The sequence below is a fragment of the Plectropomus leopardus genome, chromosome 3 (genome assembly GCF_026936395.1).
Source record: "Plectropomus leopardus strain MGB_pleo_1.0 chromosome 3, ASM2693639v1, whole genome shotgun sequence".
Taxonomy (NCBI): domain Eukaryota; kingdom Metazoa; phylum Chordata; class Actinopteri; order Perciformes; family Serranidae; genus Plectropomus; species Plectropomus leopardus.
The window spans coordinates 30,865,171-30,882,750 of NC_142178.1; the positions used below are offsets into that span (position 1 = coordinate 30,865,171).

Consider the following 17,580-nt stretch of genomic DNA (forward strand, 5'->3'; position numbering starts at 1 on the left):
CCCTAAAACTTCACAGCTTCACCTCAGACATAACTTAATATGTCGTCATTCCTCAGACAATAGGTTTCAGGAAAGACTGTCAAGCACCACAGCACAAGTAATAAGCTGTAGGACCTAAACTGACAATCTTCTCAGACTACTTGTTAAATGTGTTTAAGTCTGCTTTCAACCACAAATGATAATTGACCAGAGATGGTACCAAGTAATTGTCTTGCAAGTCTCAAATAAGCCTTGCACTCAAGTCTCAAGTCAGGCTCCTTTGACTGAAAGCTGTCAGACTGGTTCTGTTAGATATAAACAGCTTTTTCTAAAGGAACAAAAACACAACAATTCTTATTTGCACGTGATTATAAACCAATAAAAACATGGTTATGATTATTATATACAATCTCTGCCAATAGATACCCCTGGATCTCAGACACTGGAGCTCTAAAATACATATTTTTTAATCTTTAAGCTTGGAGAAAGGTAGTCAAAATGTCAAAAGTCAAAGTGAAGTCACGAGTCACTGGTGTTAAGTCAGTGTCAAGTCTTTTTTGATTTTGTCCAGTCTAAAGTTGTCAAATTTGTGACTTAAGTCTTATTCAGGTCCAAATCATGTGACTCAAGTCCACACCTCTTTACGTGACATAATGAAACCATTGAGAAGTGACCTTTTATCAATGTTTACACATCACAGTGTAATACAAAGACAGCGATGCATTCAACTCCAACAGTCTACTGGCCTCATTTGAGCAAACAGACAGTGTAACCCTCCACTGTGCTAACTGCAGTGACAGTGATGGACACGTCAGTGAGGTCATGTTGTGGATCATTTATTGGTATTTACATACATACAGACACCTGAAGTGGAAAATAAATTCCACTATTTACAAAATGAAATATTGTGCGTTACTGACATAATTCTTCACAGTCTGGATCAGTTTTCATTATCAGTCTTCAATCATCCGTCAGAGGGAAAATTAAAATCCTACTGAATAATCTTTTAAAATTAACAGTGATTTAGTCAATTATGGCGATGAGGGTAATGCACCATGTGGTAAACTACAGCGTGCAGCATCTTCGGTGTATCTTAACTCAACCATAGGCTACTTTTTAAAAAATTGTGATATGTTTACTTTCAATGTGATTATTTTGGGGCTTGGCACATACAAATTTAAAACGTTAAAAGAAATGGCATCTGAGTTGTAGCTGCTTTTCCCCGTCATGCTGCATGTGTGCATCATTATCTTATGTGTACTCCAGATAGTGAGTGAGCAGGGACGGAAGAGGAAGGAGAGGGAGCATCGTCAGTCTGGATCGACCAATCAGATTCCGGATCCGGAGACGACACAACTGGCTGAGACTCCTCGGAGAAACTAGAAAGAGAGAGACAGAGTGATTTCCTCGTACTGCTGCGATACAGCTCGGCTTGAATTCTGAGTGGTTCTGTGCATCAGTACTGAGAATCACTGCAGTAGAAGATGTTGCAGTACCTTCAAATGTCTGCAGCAGTTGGTGTGTTTTTCCGCCAGCAGGCGCCAACTCCACAGGCCGCTGGTCGTTACTGTCTCGGATGTTGACATCGGCTCCGTAGTCCAGTAACACAGACACCTGATCAGCACTGCCCTGTCTGACGGCAGCGTGCAGTGGACTGTCACCTTCCCTGCCAACGTTAACATTCGCTCCTGGAGACGACAAGGACAAGACGAGAGGAGATATTAAATATTAAATTCATTCATAGTGTGGATGGAAGAGAACTAGGATTTGACCTCTTTGCAGTGGAAAAAAGTGAAATTTGACACTTAATTAGAGTTAAGGAAAATATATAAATATATTATATTTTCTAAATTAACATGTAAAATAGATTAAGGAAAATATGCATCATCATAACACAACACATCAAACTGCACATCATGGACTATTATTTATCGCTTAAAATGTGCACCAATATTCACGTTCCCTTATTTTAATAATGTGCAATAACATGTGAAATGGTAATTCTGTGCCACTTGCTGCTTTGTAGATATTTTTTGGGGGGCATTTTTGCCTTTAATCGATATGAAAGCAGGTGTGAAAGGGGGAGAGAGAGGGGGTGACATGCAGCAAAGGGCCGAGGCCGAATCGAACCCGCGGCCGCTGCGGTGAGCCTCTATGCGTGGGGCATGTGAGCATGTGTGTGTGCGTGTGTGTATATTGTTTTAGGTACTGCACAGTGAATTTTGTTGTATAATCATGCTCAATAACAATAAAGCTGGTCTCTTCTATTCTATTCTATTAGGGGTCGATCGTTCTGGTCCATTATCGGGGCCGACATTTGTATCAGTGTTTTATCTATACAGGAAAAACCCTGTAATACGTTTTCATTTTGAAATGCATAACTATTGCCACGTTCACTCCTTGCATCGACACAAATGTTTTGGAACACCTAAAACGCTGCTGGACCTGTTTTAGTTGAAAATCTCTGGACGGGCAGAAATGAAGACTTAGTGTGAAAATAAATGTCAGGAGGTTGTTAATGAGACTCACCTCTGTGCAGCAGAATCTTGGAGCAGGCTGTGTGTCGGTGTAGACAGCTCATGTAGAGAGGAGAGCCCAGGTGGGACACTTCATAGTCTGGATCCACTCCATGGGCCAGCAGGGACTCCACACACTGGCTATTACCTGCACACACAGATCTTAACAATTAATCTATGTCTACATGGAAAGAGCTCATACAAGGACACAAATATTAAAGGTGCAATAAAATACATTTGCATACTGATGGAGCTGTAGGTTTTCACATTATTATTATATAGATACTTTTATTTGTCCTCGTGGGCAAATTGGTTTGCAGCAACAATCACTTGGCGTTTCTATATATCGACATTATAGAAGTGAACGCATCAGTTAAGGTACCTCACACTTACATTGCACCTTAAGTAGGAATTTGATGAGACAGGACAGAGGTAGACGTTTTACCAGACCAGCTCGGCATACTGCTTATTGTTTGTGCGTTTTAGTAGCTTGTGGGATAAAGGACAGTTTGGGTGTGTTTTTTTGTAAAAAGCGTGGGGCAATAACATCAGCCAGATGAGAGCAGGTTAAATGAGGAGGCCAGTGGATGCCTCTTGTGATGGTGTTTTGCCTTTTTAATAACTCTCTGTAAATACATTCAGTATTTGGTCATTTCAACAGTTCGCTGGCTGTAGTTATTGTTTTCCTGACAGTCTTTTTCTGTGCCTCAGTAGCAAGTCCATACCAGCAGAAAGTCAGAAAACTAAATAAAGGCAGAGTAAAACATGTGCAGCATTTTTTACATTGGCATTAAAAGACAACAGTTCCTTTAAGAACTAAAAACACAGTACTCAGTTGTCAGGTTAAAGTAGCAGCGTCTCCGCCTTGTGATAGCAGAGACAGCACAGAGCTCTGCGGGCCATTTAGCCCTCTTTTTGGGCATCCCAAGTTGTCAAAGCCCCCTTATGACCAGCCCGTGAATGTGTACTAGGCTGCCCAATATGAAAACATGTAGTCCACACCTAACTTAGCTCTGAGATGATATTTAGGAGTGGCTGGTATTTAATGACCTTGGTCATAAAGGTCTCCTCAGTGCAGGCTACTTCAAAAACAGACGCCTGTTTTGGCTTTCTGCTGTAGTAACATGTTTGAACTCAAGTGCGACTTTAAACAGATTATGCAGCTTTTAATCCGACAAGCTAACACCAGGCACGAGTGACATAATTCAATCAGCCAATTCCACCAAAATCCAGCGATGAGGACAGACAGACGGACACCAGGACACGCAGACTGTTACTGTACATCATACACTGCACAAAAGGCTCCTGTTCTGTTACCTCTCTTGCAGGCTTCGTGCAGAGCCGAGGGGAAGTGTGTGTGTGTCGTGTGTGTGTGTGCTCCATTCTGCAGCAGCAGCTCCAGACAACCGACACTCCCGGAGGCGCAACAGTTATACAGAGGAGTGACACCGTCGATGGTGGCAGCATTTACCTGCAAACACACACCCACACACACACACACATTGGTGGGCAGCTGTTTAACGACAGTTCTCTCAGAGGGTTTCATTGATGTGTTTATTGTATATGTTTCAGTTATAAATCAATTACCGTCCAAGTTTATAAAATCATTAAAAGTGTTTAAAACTGGCCTGTCCAAAAGTAAACGCTTTTTGGCGTAAGATTTATACAGAATTCATGACTATATTTGGGATAACAATCACATTTAAGTGGGATGAGTTCCCGTTTAGCATTTTACTTTTAACATCTACAAACATAAAAACAAAAGACTTATTTAGGATACTGAGTTTGGCTACTAGAAAAGCAATTACAAGAAAATGGCTCCAGCCAGACGCCCCATCTGCGGACAACTGGTGTGATATAATTTAGGAAATTTTTGTAATAAAAGGAATTACCTTTTCAATTAGGCACCCCGTGTTATATTTTTTTCTGTTTATTTTGTTCTTCTAGCTTTCAGAGTGTTAAAAAAAACGAGAAAAATGGTTCCTTCTGTGAAATTACTTAATTGAAGATGATTGTATAATGGCTGCTGTGAAGTGAAAACAAATACACAAAATGTTTAAAAAAGTGATTAAAGCTGTGTCAAATAAGGCGTTGAAAAGATTAAAGATCTGACCAAGATTTGTCTAAAAGGTACTTTAAAATATTTGTGTAAGAAATGTATTCAATGTAAAGTCTTAACTTAATGCAGAGAGTAACAGCCCCCCGGCATGGTGAGGTCATGAGGTCAGTAGCATTGTGGGTCACAGCAACATGTTGTTAATGAGCCTTTACATGGACATTATTGGTGCATTTAGGTCATTTTATTTTATTTTAGCACATTTCTGTCGTGCTAACTGGACCGCCATCAAAGGACACAAACTTAAGAGACTTTAAGAGTGAGTGAATTTTTTTTTTTAAACTTTTATGTCTTTTGTTTCTGTTGTAGTTTTAACAGTGTCTGTGATGTCTGAAGAAACAGAAAAAGAGAGAAAAATAAATCTTCAGAAAACATCAGTATGCAGCGTGGCCATAAATTCTTTGGACTGGTGTAGCTACAACAGTAATGTGTGTTTTAGGGCGGACACATTGACGAAGAGCAAGACGAATACTCACATTAGCTCCGGCGTTTATTAGCGCTCTGACACAGGCCACGTGTCCTGACAGGCAGGCTTCGTGGAGAGGGGTCACATGATCGATGGTGACAATGTTGGCGTGATATCCCTAAAAAAAAAAAAATCAAAGCACACAGTGTTATGACTCCAGGTGTTTTGGAAGCACGCTGCCTTGTTGAATCTGTCCTTCTGTTTGACTTGTTTCTGATTTGAATGAATTTTGAGTAAATGATAGTGACAGCAGTATTGGCGTATTTCCCAGAATCCCCGGCTTTAGGGTATGATTTTTTCCTGTGTAAAACTGGTTCTCAATGTACACTATTAGCAGCAAGCAGACAACTTGCACAACATTTTTATGAAGATTATATCAATAAAACACATGATGGAGTAAGACCTTTTCCAGAGCGGTGAAAACTGGTGGCAGCTTACTCACAGTTTGTTACGCAGCGCTGAAACACACCATCGCCGGTGTATCCGTCTTTACGTTAAAAAAAGATTTAAATCATGCTCAATGTGAAGATTAGGGCTTCTAACTTGCATAGATTCTTTAGTCTTTTGACAGTCAGGAGATGCTTGATCCACTGAGTAAATACACCACACAACACATTAAAGCACCGGTCAGTAACCACTGGAGGTAGGTGACCACAAGAGCAACAACTGTCACATATTTCTGTGCCAAAAGAAATATGGAGCAGGTTGCACTGTTTTGCATTGAACGCGCCAAAAAAGATGTTAAGTGTTTGGTGAGATCCTGGATGGAGACGGATAGGACTGCATATCGGGGAAATGGAGGTGTGTGAACTTCGTAAAAACTCAAAAAAAAACAAAAAAAAAAAACAACTTTCCGTTAAAGCTGTTCATTTACCTGCGTATCTCTCTGAGGCGACACAAGTAATGTTATTGGTTCCCGATGTTGTAAATATTAAACATGTTTTTAAAAAAACTCAACTGGCAGCAACTGGATCAGAAGACTTGAGTTTAGACTCTTTGTTTATGTTTACATACAGTTTTTATCTGCAGACACTCAAAGCCAACTGACCCAGACAGGAACAGACCTGGTCCAACTGGATCCCATCAGTCGTCATACACAATCATTTTCATCATCGCAGAGACACTCCTAATGTGTGTCCCTGTCTTTTCTCTATGCATTATGTCACATTTGTTTTGTTAACATGGAGAAAATTAAACCTTTGGGACTGTTTGGTGCATTTTGCCTGCTTTTAATTCTTCATTTTTTGATCATTTTCGCTGTGTTCATGCATATGGCATAAATTTTGGCAAGACTGTATTTTAAAAAGCATTTTGTGTGCAGAACGATATGAATGTGAGTATTTGACACTGCACAAAAAATAATAAAACATATAAATCAATGCTGCTGCTATTAATTGACATATCTCAAACTGTAATAACAAAACATACTAATAATCTACTTATCATGTAGTATACTGAAAATAAATGATTTTTTGTGGTGGGGGGGGTTCACCTAAGAAAATAGTGGTATCATGACATAATCCTGGCATTTACAGGGTTAAAATTCTAATGAATATTTGATATTTATGAATAGAACTGATGTTGGTTAAAATATTTACTCAATTGAAATAGAAAATAATATTAATGTCTAATTTATTTCTTTTTGAACTTGATTTTTGAAAAGCACATTTTGTGCACAGAGCAATACGAGTGTGTGTAATATTAAAGCCGGCCCGAATGGTCAAACACGCGTCTCATTGTTTTGATGAGATAGATGTTTGTCTGTTGTTAGCTATTGTGTGTTTTATATTTTGTTCCCTCCAAATTGCTAGTACACATTCTGGTGTTTGATTAATGTAAAATGAGGCTGCACACACAGTTTCCACACTACAGCAAATGTACCAGATGCAAAGTGCAAAATGTCCCGTGTGTGTGTGTGTGTGTGTGTGTGTGTGTGTGTGTGTGTGTGTGTGTGTGTGTGCGTGTGTGCGTGCGAATGCTTTGCTTCATGCTTGCATGCATGTATGGTTGTGTGTATCTGTGTGTGAGAGGACGTTACCTGGGCCAGCAGAGTGCGCAGGGCGAGCAGTCGACCCTGAGATGCTGCTTCATGGAGAGGGGAGCGATCTGCCCACGACCCTGGACACGCACACACACACACACACACACACACACAGAGAGATAAGGAGATGGCATAAACAATGGAATAACGGAAGCAGACCAAGACTATCACAGGGCTTATAGAGCAACTGTGAGCCATTTGCACTCAAATTAAGACTTATAGGCAATTTAGAGTCAACCATGAACATGTGGACTGTGGGAGGAAGTCGGAAAAAAACCCAAGCTGAGATGAACATGCAAACACCAGACAAAGGGGATCCCAGCAGGTACAACATAGCAAACCACTGCATCCCCTGGCCACCACACTGAATTCAGCTTCACATGCGACTGTGCAATATCTAGATATTATGTCAAGGGATTAGATATCATCTTAGATTTGAGAAATTGTTATATGCTCAGTGTTGTCTTTTCCTGGTTTTAAAGGCTGCAGTGCAGTACATCATTCTCTGAACTTAACAGTCATTATATCCACATCACTGACAAGTATTTATCAAAAATCTCATTGTGTAAATATTTTGTGAAAGCACCAATACTCAACCCTACAATATCATCACAATATCAGTATCGAGGTATTCAGTAAAAAATATTGTGATATTTTCTTTTCTCCGTATCGCCCAGTCCTTGTGCTGCTGCATTTTTTTTAAAGCACCATGTGTAAGAAAAAAGGGGGAACTTAAACCAAAAAGCCAGGTCCATGTACTCTGGATGGTTTGAAAACCATAAAAGGCCTTTATTTCATAGGGCTGGAAACATTAAAAGTACATAATAATGCGTAGTGTCATATGCCTTCCTCAGGGTGTGGTCACTGCACCCTGAGGAAGGCGTGATTTGGATCGTTTTCTTTGCCTTTTTTGCACCATCACTAAACGGCCAACAAAACCACATTTCATTGCATCTGACAGTGTATCACTACAACCTAAACAATGAATTTATTCTTCTATTTTAGTTTCATGTCATCTCGTGGCCCACTTCCCATGGGATAATATGACACCTTTACAACAAAGACAACAACAGTCCACAGTACATATTTCATTACATGAAAATAGCTTCTGGTATTGCTGGCCAAAAATCCTAATAACAACTGAACAACAAATTCAAAAATATATTTAGAAAAAATAAATTCAAAAAAATAAACAGGCAAATAAAAATACCTCAAACGAGGAAGGCGTTAGCAGATACGCATTGGTGTATTTTTAATTTTCTGGCCCTATGAATTTAAGGCCTTTGAGATTTGAAATTTTCAGACTCATGACAACTCCCAGTGGTGGTATCTAAAATGACACTGTAATAGACAGCAGTAGTGGATACTGTGCGGTTTTCACCTGTGTCTTTTTTTACCACAAACTCGTGCTGCCAAAATCATTTTTGAGACACTGTGATCAAATAATAAAGAGTCTACGGGGGCTTTTAAAATTTTGTTTGAGCATTTGTCTGCATTTCTTATACATACTATAATGATAAAAACAACAGCAAAAAAACACAAGGACTGTTTTTCTGGGTCCCCATGTCTGAGCATTTTTAAGACCTCTGAAATATGAATTTAAGTCAGTTCAATAGTAATTAAGGCCTCATTTTTACATTATTGGATTCAATGCATTTTACAACTTCTTAAGGATCTGCCTGAACTCTGTAGAATAAGCAGGACTTCAGCATCGCTCTCTGTGGTTATATTCAGTTCATGTGACATCAATAACTGCACCTCGCATAAACACACACAGTCTCATCTACAACATACCCATATCTCCGTCTCCCCATGGCACATCCAGCCACTGGTAGACATAAGACATTTTGATTGAAGTGGAAGTAAAAGGACCTCCACACCTCCTGCTTGTCCCTCTGGAGAATCTGTCAGACTGCAGGATCACGTTACCGGCTACACTGCACCCTGACACACACACTGACACACACTGCAAACTAATAATAACCATCAGCTGACCGGCTGCTTCAGTCAGAGGCAGAACTAACATTAACTGCTTAACCAGCTAACTCACTGCTGAATCTGCTGAGAAAAATAAAGCCATTTTATTCCCATCTAATCTGCTGAGAGTAACAGTCACAGAGGCAGCAGCCATATTTAGATGGTGTGTGACCTCCTCTAAGTGGTACACTGCAGCGGCCATTTTGGAAAGGTCACAAGCAACAACAACACACAGGACCTCAGGAAGCATTCACTCTCTGTAGGTAGTAATTTTGCTCTCTCCTATTCTCATACTCTGCCACAGGCTTGCGCACGAATCTGGAGATATCGAGAAAAGTTTCAATAAATCTACATTTACATCGTCTGATGCAGATCACATTTCATTAAACTGCATTAAAGACTTTTACAGTCATTCTGCAGACCCTCTGTGATGCCAAACACAGAAATTACTGCAGAAATTAGTTGGACATTTTCAGTTTTCAATTTTGAGAATTAAATGTTAAAACACAAACTCGAATCTGACTTTTGAGGCTTTTCATCTCTATCACATATTCTGAACAGCATGTAATATAGTTTTAATCAAACATTATACTCTGATAGATCAACAGACTTTAAATTTCACCCTGTGAAACCTAGATTGATGTTTCTCTTTTTGTGCTGCATTCAGACACCTTTCACAAGTATTGAAACCTTGGACCCTGAGCAAATTGTTGCAATTTCTTCCAAAAACATGAGGAAAAAAGCAAACAACAACTTGGCCAAAAATGTCCCCCAAATTGAAAGAAATTAGTAGATATAGTAGATTTTTTTTAAGCTAGGGAGAAATGTCCACCGAACTATTATTTATTAGTTGTATCATAAATGTATATTCTAAATTTCTTTTTACAGAATTATTATACTTTTTCAACAGTTTTTCAGGTCATTTCCTTTTTTTAACTTTCTTTTTTAACTGGTGTTGTTTTTGTTTTGTTTTGTGTTTCTGCTCATTTTCAGGTAATTTTCTTGTACTTTTTACTAATTTCTAGGTCATTTCTTTTGAAGTTGCTTATTGCTTTCTTCCCACATTTTTGAAAGAATTCAAGCCAATTTGCCCAGAATTCAAAGGGTTAAGCTCATCTGGATACAGACAGTAATAAACACAGGTATTAGCAGTCATTCAAAGTGACCAATCTGAACAGGTAAAAAAATGGTTTGAGTTTACTGAAACTTTTTTTTCTTCCTGTAAGATGAAATTTAAGTGTACTTGTAACTTTTATCTATTTTATCTGTTTATCTTTCTCTGCTCATGGTTTGATATCTTTCAAAAACATGGGAGGAGGACAATGAGCAATTTAACAAGAAAAGTAACACATAATTTATAAAAAAGAAGTTAGAATAAAAATGCCTAAAAACAAAACAAAACAAAACAAAGCAAGGGGAAAAAACAAGAAAATAAGTGTTAAAGAAACCCCCAGCTATTTTTGCAGACCATTTTATTGTCACCTTTTATTTTTTTAATTTCTTATTTTTTGCAGTTTGCAGGGCATTTCTTGCCAATTTGCTCCTTATGTTTTTCCAGTGTTCTTAAAGGAAATCATACCAATTTAATCAGGTTTCAATTAATATCTGAATTAATTATCTGAAGTTATCTGTATGCAGCACAAGAAAACTGATGTCCATTAAAGGGTTAATATGCAGTCAAATAAATTAATAAATTAAAATGAATCTTTAAGAGCTCAGTAATTCATTTCCTGACTCCTCCATGTTATCCCATGCCCATTTTAACCTTTTCACCTGCTGTTATTCCACAGACGGACTCAGACTGACAGGAGTTGTAAATAAGGAAAGCAAAATTAATATGAGGCCTCAGCATCAAATATCAAAGCCCACAAAGCTGCTCGTATAAAATCCTCCCTCTGGAGAGGACCTCTGCCTTCGCCCTGCTGCAAAACCAGCCTGCCGTGTGACCCGCAGCTCGGCGGTGTACCGACCTTGGCTGGTCAGAATGCCCCAGCAAGCCTTCTTCCTCTCCGGGAGGTGCTCCGGCAGCGGTCCGGGCTCAGCGCCTCTTTTCCGGGACATCTCCGGAGCTCTGGACGGTAGCTCCGGCATGGTGCCAGGGTCTGAACCTCACGCGCTCACAGCTCAAACAACACTGACTGCAGCAGCGGGGCGCGAGCCACCGAGGAGCGGGGTGAGGCAGGGCTGGGAGCGCGTGAAGGCATCTGATTGGCTGAACGGCTTTGTTTTTGTTGTGTTCAACGCACATGACCATCTCACATGCGCGCCCACGTGGGGACTGAAGGGACTATTTTTAACCTTGAAGTGGACGTCCTGTGTGTACGTGTGCGCGCGTGAGTGCGTGTTGTGGCGTAGTGAGAGCTAAACTGTTTCTGACAGCCTGGCAGATAAAATCCCACATGGAGTCTGTGTTTTTCACACAGGATTAACTCATTCAGATCTAAATTGTGAACAGATGACAGTTTAGATCTCCACAAGGTGTGAACTGACTTTACATGTGTTATTGTGTTTCATCAGAGATTTTTGAAGTGAGTAGGCCTATTCAAAATTATTTTAATCAGCCAGTCCCTTAGAAATGTAAGGTAGGATAGATGGATGAATGGATGGATGGATGAATGGATGAACAGTGGATGCAATGCCATTCTCGTGTTCTGATTTTATAAATATATTGTATGCTTTTATTAATAATTATTTAATTTGTGGCTGTTTTTATTTGATCAATTTGATCTCTTTGTCAACATTTTTTGTTTTGAATGTGCTAGAAATAAATCTGGCTTGATTATATTATATAATGTTTTATGCTATATGGTGCAGGATTATCCTTGGACAGTGGACACATATGCCCACGGAAAAAGACAGAGGTCTGTTATGTAAATGATTAAGGGTTAAGATAACATAACAGATGCATAGCCATGAGGATCTGAGATGTCCAAGAGAATAGCAGACAGTATTGCAAAGATAAACAGATGGTAATGCTATGGATGAAATAAATAGATGCTTTAGTCCAGGTGAGCAGTCAGTCTGTAATTATATAATAATTATAATAATAATCTTTATTTGTATAGCACCTTTCATACATAAAATGCAGCTCAAAGCACCCTTCATGCAAGAGTGCAAAAAAATAAAATAAAATCAAAATATATAAGGAATCTGAGATTTTTTTTAAATAAATTTTTCAGGTTTAAGAGGTGAGGTGCTTGTGAACGGCATCTGAATGCAGCACAAGAAAATTGATTGATCGATCCAGGTGTAAAGGGTTAAGTAATCAGCAGCTTATTCAAACTTGAAAATAATCACAACCTATATACAGTATCAGCTTCAAACAGCCTCCTTTTCAATAAGGCTTGGTAAGTAGCCTAGTAGCCCCCCCCCCACCACCACCAACACACACACACACACACACACACACACACACACACACACACACACACATACACACAAAGCAAGTGGTGTAACTTAAGTAGCAGAGCAGCAGCTGCTGAATATATAGACTCCAGCTTCCTAAAGTAGGTCAAACTGTGGGAGCCCAAGTTTGAATTTCATGTGTTCATATGTATTTTAAACACAGCAAGACAGATGGACAGATGACCTATTCAATTAATAAATGTCATATAATAATTGCAAAATCTAATAAACAAATAAAAATCTGATGGGCTATTATATTTCATAATATAAATAAACATTATTTATCTTATATAAAGACTAAAAAGACCAGCCTAACCTTTGCCCTTAGTAAATTCATTCATTCGTTTTTATTTCATTTAAGTCAAGGGTGAGAGTCTTGTAATTGGTGCAGTTTTTAATTCAATCACATCATGGATGTATTATAGTGACGCTGAATCACATACCCATATTTGTTTATAAATTTCTTATCAATAAAGTTATTGAAAAAAAGAAGGAAGTCTACTTCTTCCGCTTACTCATCGCTCCCATTCAAAAAAAATCGTCAAGTTTGATGTTGCGTAGCCTAACACGTAATCGGAAGTGAAGGGCGAGCGAGTAAAAAAATAAATAAATACGGAAAACACTTCCACTACTACAATTAGTAAAATACTTTAATAATGAAATGAAATAATGAAATAAATAAATAACACCACACTCGTTTGAGCTGCTAATCTAAAATCGGTTTTTGACAATTGATAATAATTTTGATTATGTTGCATATTTTTTTGTCAGCATGTTGCAAATATTAGTTACATATTAGTCTTGACCTGCGTGAATATAAACTCTAAAATCTCATTTTTCTAAGGAGTATTTAGTAATCATATCCAAAATAATTCCTTTTATCTTGCATGACTTTTGGCTAGAATAAAACACCAACATTAAAATAAATAGAAATGATTAATTTATAATAAGTGATACAACTACTACTTCTACGGACAATAATAATAATAATAATAATAATAATAATAATAATAATAATAATAATAATAATAATGATTTTATTTTGAAACCCATACACAGGAAGTAGGTATTTGTTTATGTTATGAAACTTGACATTTCCGGTTTGCGCACAGTAGCTAGCAAGCGCGTACAGTCTGTGCAATACTGTGTATTTTCTGTTATTCTCATCATTCCTGTGGTCGTAGCTGGCTTTTAAAGATGAACACGGTTTTGTCGAGAGCTAACTCTTTGTTCGCCTTCTCCCTGAGCGTCATGGCGGCCTTAACTTTCGGCTGTTTCGTCACGACAGCATTCAAAGACAGAAGAGTTCCTGTGGACATACACGTCTCCAAAGTCATGCTGTAAGCTTCACTGCCGAGCATCATCTCTAACAGCTGTTCACTTCACCCGCTTTCACAGAGTGATACACTGGATTATAGCTTTATTAGCGGGTATTAATGATGCTGTAACGTGGTAACGCTCGCGGAAATGAGCGGTTCAGAGACTACCGGTGCTCGGTGTCGTTAGATGCTAACGGTGCTGTTAGAGACACAGCTTGCAGGGCCTTCTGGTGTTTGGTTAGACTTCACAGTCAGATGTCGACTGTGCTTTAAACTCTGTTTGTTGGACATTGAATTGGATAAGTGACTAGTTTCCAACAGGTTGTAATACTAATAATACTAATAATAACTATGGGTCAACCGATATTGGTTTATCAAGGCCGATACAGATTATCAGTACTTGATGAGTCTGATAACCGATATTTGGAACCGATATGCATTTATAACAAAAATTAAATTTAGATTTTTGGAATATAACAAGCTGCTCCTCCGTGTTGAGAAGAGCCAGATGAGGTGGCTCGGGCATCTAATTAGGATGCCTCCAGGACGCCTCCCTGGTGAGGTGTTCAGGGCACGTCCCACCGGTAGGAGGCCCCGGGGAGGACCCAGGACACGCTGGAGAGACTACGTCTCACAGCTGGCCTGGGAACGCCTCTTGGTCCCCCGGGAAGAGCTGGACGAAGTGGCCGGGGAGAGGGAAGTCTGTGTTTCCCTGCTTAGGCTGCTGCCCCCGCGACCCGACCCCGGATAAGCGGAAGAAAATGGATGGATGGAATATAACAAGTTCCAGCACAAAACTCTGTTTAAATGCCTTTAGCAATGCAGCTTCTGAAGGAGCTTTTTTTCTAGATGTTTTCAGCAGCAGCTCTGCACTATCATTCATACACTTTAGAAAGGTCTCAAATCTCTTCCTGTTTCCAACATCATTTCTCTTCCTTCATCTCTTCTTTCTCTGTGTTTGACAGGAAAAACGTTGATGACTTCACAGGACCCAGAGAGCGCAGTGATCTGGGTTTCATCACCTTTGACCTCGCAGCTGATATCCTTTATAATATTGTTCTGTACTGTAGTGCACTGAACATGTAAAAAGGAGTAAATCTCCTCATTTTTTAAACGAGTCTTATTAAGTGACGTCTCATCATGTAATGGATGGTTGCTGTTGTCCCTGTGGGATGTTTTTTCCTTAACTTTTCCTACATTTGCAGCCAATTTTTGACTGGAACGTTAAACAGCTGTTTCTCTATCTTTCTGCCGAGTACACCACGAAGAGCAATGTAAGACACAGTCGACACACAGATACACTCAATCCGAGAGCTGTTAACTCAGCTGTGTTTATTACCAAAGCTGTAGTTGGTGGTGTTTTGTGTTGTTTTACTTTTTACATGGGATGGAGAAAACATTAGAAACACCTCTGCAGTCCAGTTCAGCACCACTGCAACACTACAGCCGCAATAATAAATGTGCAGTTGCATTGATATCTCTCATCATATTAAAAAGGGAATAAAATCATCTTTGAAATGATCTCTGAGCTGCTGCACTGGATTGGACATAACATTTATGACAATATGTAATATTTGATATTATTTTGTTACTTTTAGCAGACTGTTCACATTTCATGGACAGCAAACATAAATGAGCAAACTATCATTTACAGGTTTTCTGTTGATTGACATCGATGTGTGTGTGTGTGTGTGTGTGTGTGTGTGTGTGTGTGTGTGTGTGTATTTCAGTCTCTGAACCAGGTGGTGCTGTGGGATAAGATCGTCCTTCGAGGTGAAAATACCAAACTGAACCTCAGAGACATGAAATCCAAATACTTCTTCTTCGACGATGGGAATGGACTCAGGTTAGAGACACAGACAGACACACACACACACACACACACACACACACAGCACAACTTTCAACGTACATCTCATAGCAAACTTCCCATTAAAGTTTTGATATTTCTCATGTGCAAGTTGCAGATCAGGAAATCTCTTAAGCCGTCAGCTATTGTTGTAAAGACATTAAGCCTCTGGTGGTAGCGGCCAATATTTCGGAAGTTAAAGTGCCCCTCATGTGACATCCCAACAAAGACTCAACTCCAGGGGTTTGACTTCAACCTGCAGCCTTTACTGCACATCATCCCCCCTCTTTCACTCCCCCTTTCATGCTTGAGCTGCCCTATCACATATAGGGCAAAAAGCCCCCAAAAAATTACAGTGAAATGAGAAGACTCTAAAGCAATAAATGAACTCCTCAGTTGGAAGTTACGATACAATGGTTTTTGGTTTTACCAAATAAGCTGTTAGCATCACATAGCTAATGTTACCTAATGGCTATTAATGAGTTTAACGACAGATTTGAGCCGCTTCAGTTTTTTTGGACCTTTTAACGTCCCCAAATTGGCTACAACGAAGTCTCTTTATCACTGAAAATCAAGAGATACCTCATGAAAGAAATGTCGAAACACTTACGGCTCAAAAGCCTTTATAGAAGTCATAACCACACATCTGACATCTTTCACAGATATAAACAAAACATTTATTTTGTCTCTGTCAAAACTTTTTAAATTATTAATTCACAATTAGTTTGTTTCTGGTTTTTTTTTTAAAGAAAAAGCAATACTTTTATTCTGCACCTTTCTAAAAGCTCTTGATGTATTACGTCTTAAAAATGTTTGTATACATAAATATGATATCAGTGAAACCTTTAAGTGAGAACTTCTGTCATGTAATGTGATTGGCCGACTAACTCACATCTGTCTCCTCTCCAGAGCCAATAAGAACATCACGCTCACACTGTCGTGGAACGTCGTTCCCAACGCCGGGATCCTGCCTCTTGTCGCTGGAAGTGGACACGTCAGCCTCCCATTCCCGGATACATACGAGACCACCAAGAGCTATTAGACACAAACACAAACCTGGCCAATTTCAACACACTGTACACACACACTGATGACTCACACACACTGTGCGCTGGTGTTTCTTCATAGATGTAAATGAATTTTTGGTTTGTAATAAAAGTTGAGATTGGAAAATCTGTTTTTTTGAGGATTTTTAAATAGGAGGCACACTGTTGGTGGGTAAAGGGTCAGTTCACCCAATCTCAAAATACGTGTTCTCTCTTATCATGCAAACATTCTTGGTGTTAGTTTGATTTCAGGTTGAGGGAGAATAATCACAAACACATCACACAGGTGAAAGGTCGACAAAAAGCCAGCGGAAATGTAGAAAAATACAACCTGACAAAAACCCAAGTATGACTTAAACATGCGAAGCAGCCGTCTCATATTTTCTCTTAATCCTGCACAGAGCGATCTCAGAGTTGTGTGATGGTGCCTCTAATAGCAGGTCAGGTCTCTGAGCTGTTTGATGAAGCAGCAGCAGCGCCCTCTGCTGTCCACAAACCAAGTTTGTATGCTCTGGACTTCACAAACAGCCGGTTAAACAGAGAAATCAAAGAAAGTGAAGCTTATCTACGCTCTTCGAAGCCACTGACAAAAGTTGAAATTTTACCTCATTGAACATGGGAGCTGTTGGTCTACCAATGCCTGCATCAGTAGTTTGTGTATTTGTGTGACTTTAGTATTAAAGTCACACAATAACACAAACTACAACCTTATACTACATTACTGGCCCCCTGACTTCAATTCATCAGTAATTTTCTGTTTTTTGGTTTTCTCCATTCATCATACAGGAAAAACATTATGAATTCAACATAACACGAGATGATCCATATGCAAATGGTCATGTGGGGGGGTTAGTATTCCTTTAAGT

The 17,580-nt window shown here is 39.2% G+C and overlaps 2 protein-coding genes across 3 annotated transcripts; one reads left to right on the top strand and one right to left on the bottom strand.

Annotated features, from left to right (window-relative positions):
- Positions 1–794: 794 nt before the first annotated feature.
- Positions 795–11,241, bottom strand: asb5b (ankyrin repeat and SOCS box containing 5b). 2 transcript variants are annotated; one of them, XM_042485971.2, is made up of 7 exons: positions 11,066–11,241; positions 7,116–7,195; positions 5,088–5,195; positions 3,813–3,966; positions 2,509–2,643; positions 1,476–1,667; positions 795–1,358 (listed from the first exon to the last, which is right to left on the bottom strand). In XM_042485971.2, exons 1-7 carry the CDS (start codon positions 11,184–11,186, stop codon positions 1,231–1,233), a joined length of 918 nt encoding a protein of 305 aa, XP_042341905.1. In that variant the 5' UTR covers positions 11,187–11,241; the 3' UTR covers positions 795–1,230. The 2 variants fall into 2 exon arrangements, with proteins under 2 accessions (XP_042341905.1, XP_087929304.1); XM_088073178.1 differs by lacking the exon at positions 11,066–11,241 and adding an exon at positions 8,913–9,596.
- Positions 11,242–13,590: 2,349 nt separating this feature from the next.
- spcs3 (signal peptidase complex subunit 3) lies at positions 13,591–16,841 on the top strand. The gene is made up of 5 exons (XM_042484311.2): positions 13,591–13,840; positions 14,785–14,858; positions 15,017–15,093; positions 15,550–15,665; positions 16,578–16,841. The coding sequence occupies exons 1-5, from the start codon at positions 13,698–13,700 to the stop codon at positions 16,708–16,710; spliced, it is 543 nt and encodes a 180-aa protein (XP_042340245.1). The 5' UTR covers positions 13,591–13,697; the 3' UTR covers positions 16,711–16,841.
- Positions 16,842–17,580: the final 739 nt, after the last annotated feature.

What these genes read in the sequence shown, in the direction of transcription:
- asb5b (XM_088073178.1), bottom strand. Translation starts at nt 9,144, where the DNA reads ATGTTAGTTCTGCCTCTGACTGAAGCAGCCGGTCAGCTGATGGTTATT. An exon ending in CAAGATTCTGCTGCACAGAG is followed by an intron (nt 1,668 to 2,508) that starts GTGAGTCTCATT and finishes TGTCGTCTCCAG; the next exon opens with GAGCGAATGTTAACGTTGGC. An exon ending in ACTGCTGCAGACATTTGAAG is followed by an intron (nt 1,359 to 1,475) that starts GTACTGCAACAT and finishes CTCTCTTTCTAG; the next exon opens with TTTCTCCGAGGAGTCTCAGC.
- spcs3 (XM_042484311.2), top strand. Translation starts at nt 13,698, where the DNA reads ATGAACACGGTTTTGTCGAGAGCTAACTCTTTGTTCGCCTTCTCCCTG. An exon ending in CACGTCTCCAAAGTCATGCT is followed by an intron (nt 13,841 to 14,784) that starts GTAAGCTTCACT and finishes TGTGTTTGACAG; the next exon opens with GAAAAACGTTGATGACTTCA. An exon ending in GACGATGGGAATGGACTCAG is followed by an intron (nt 15,666 to 16,577) that starts GTTAGAGACACA and finishes TCTCCTCTCCAG; the next exon opens with AGCCAATAAGAACATCACGC.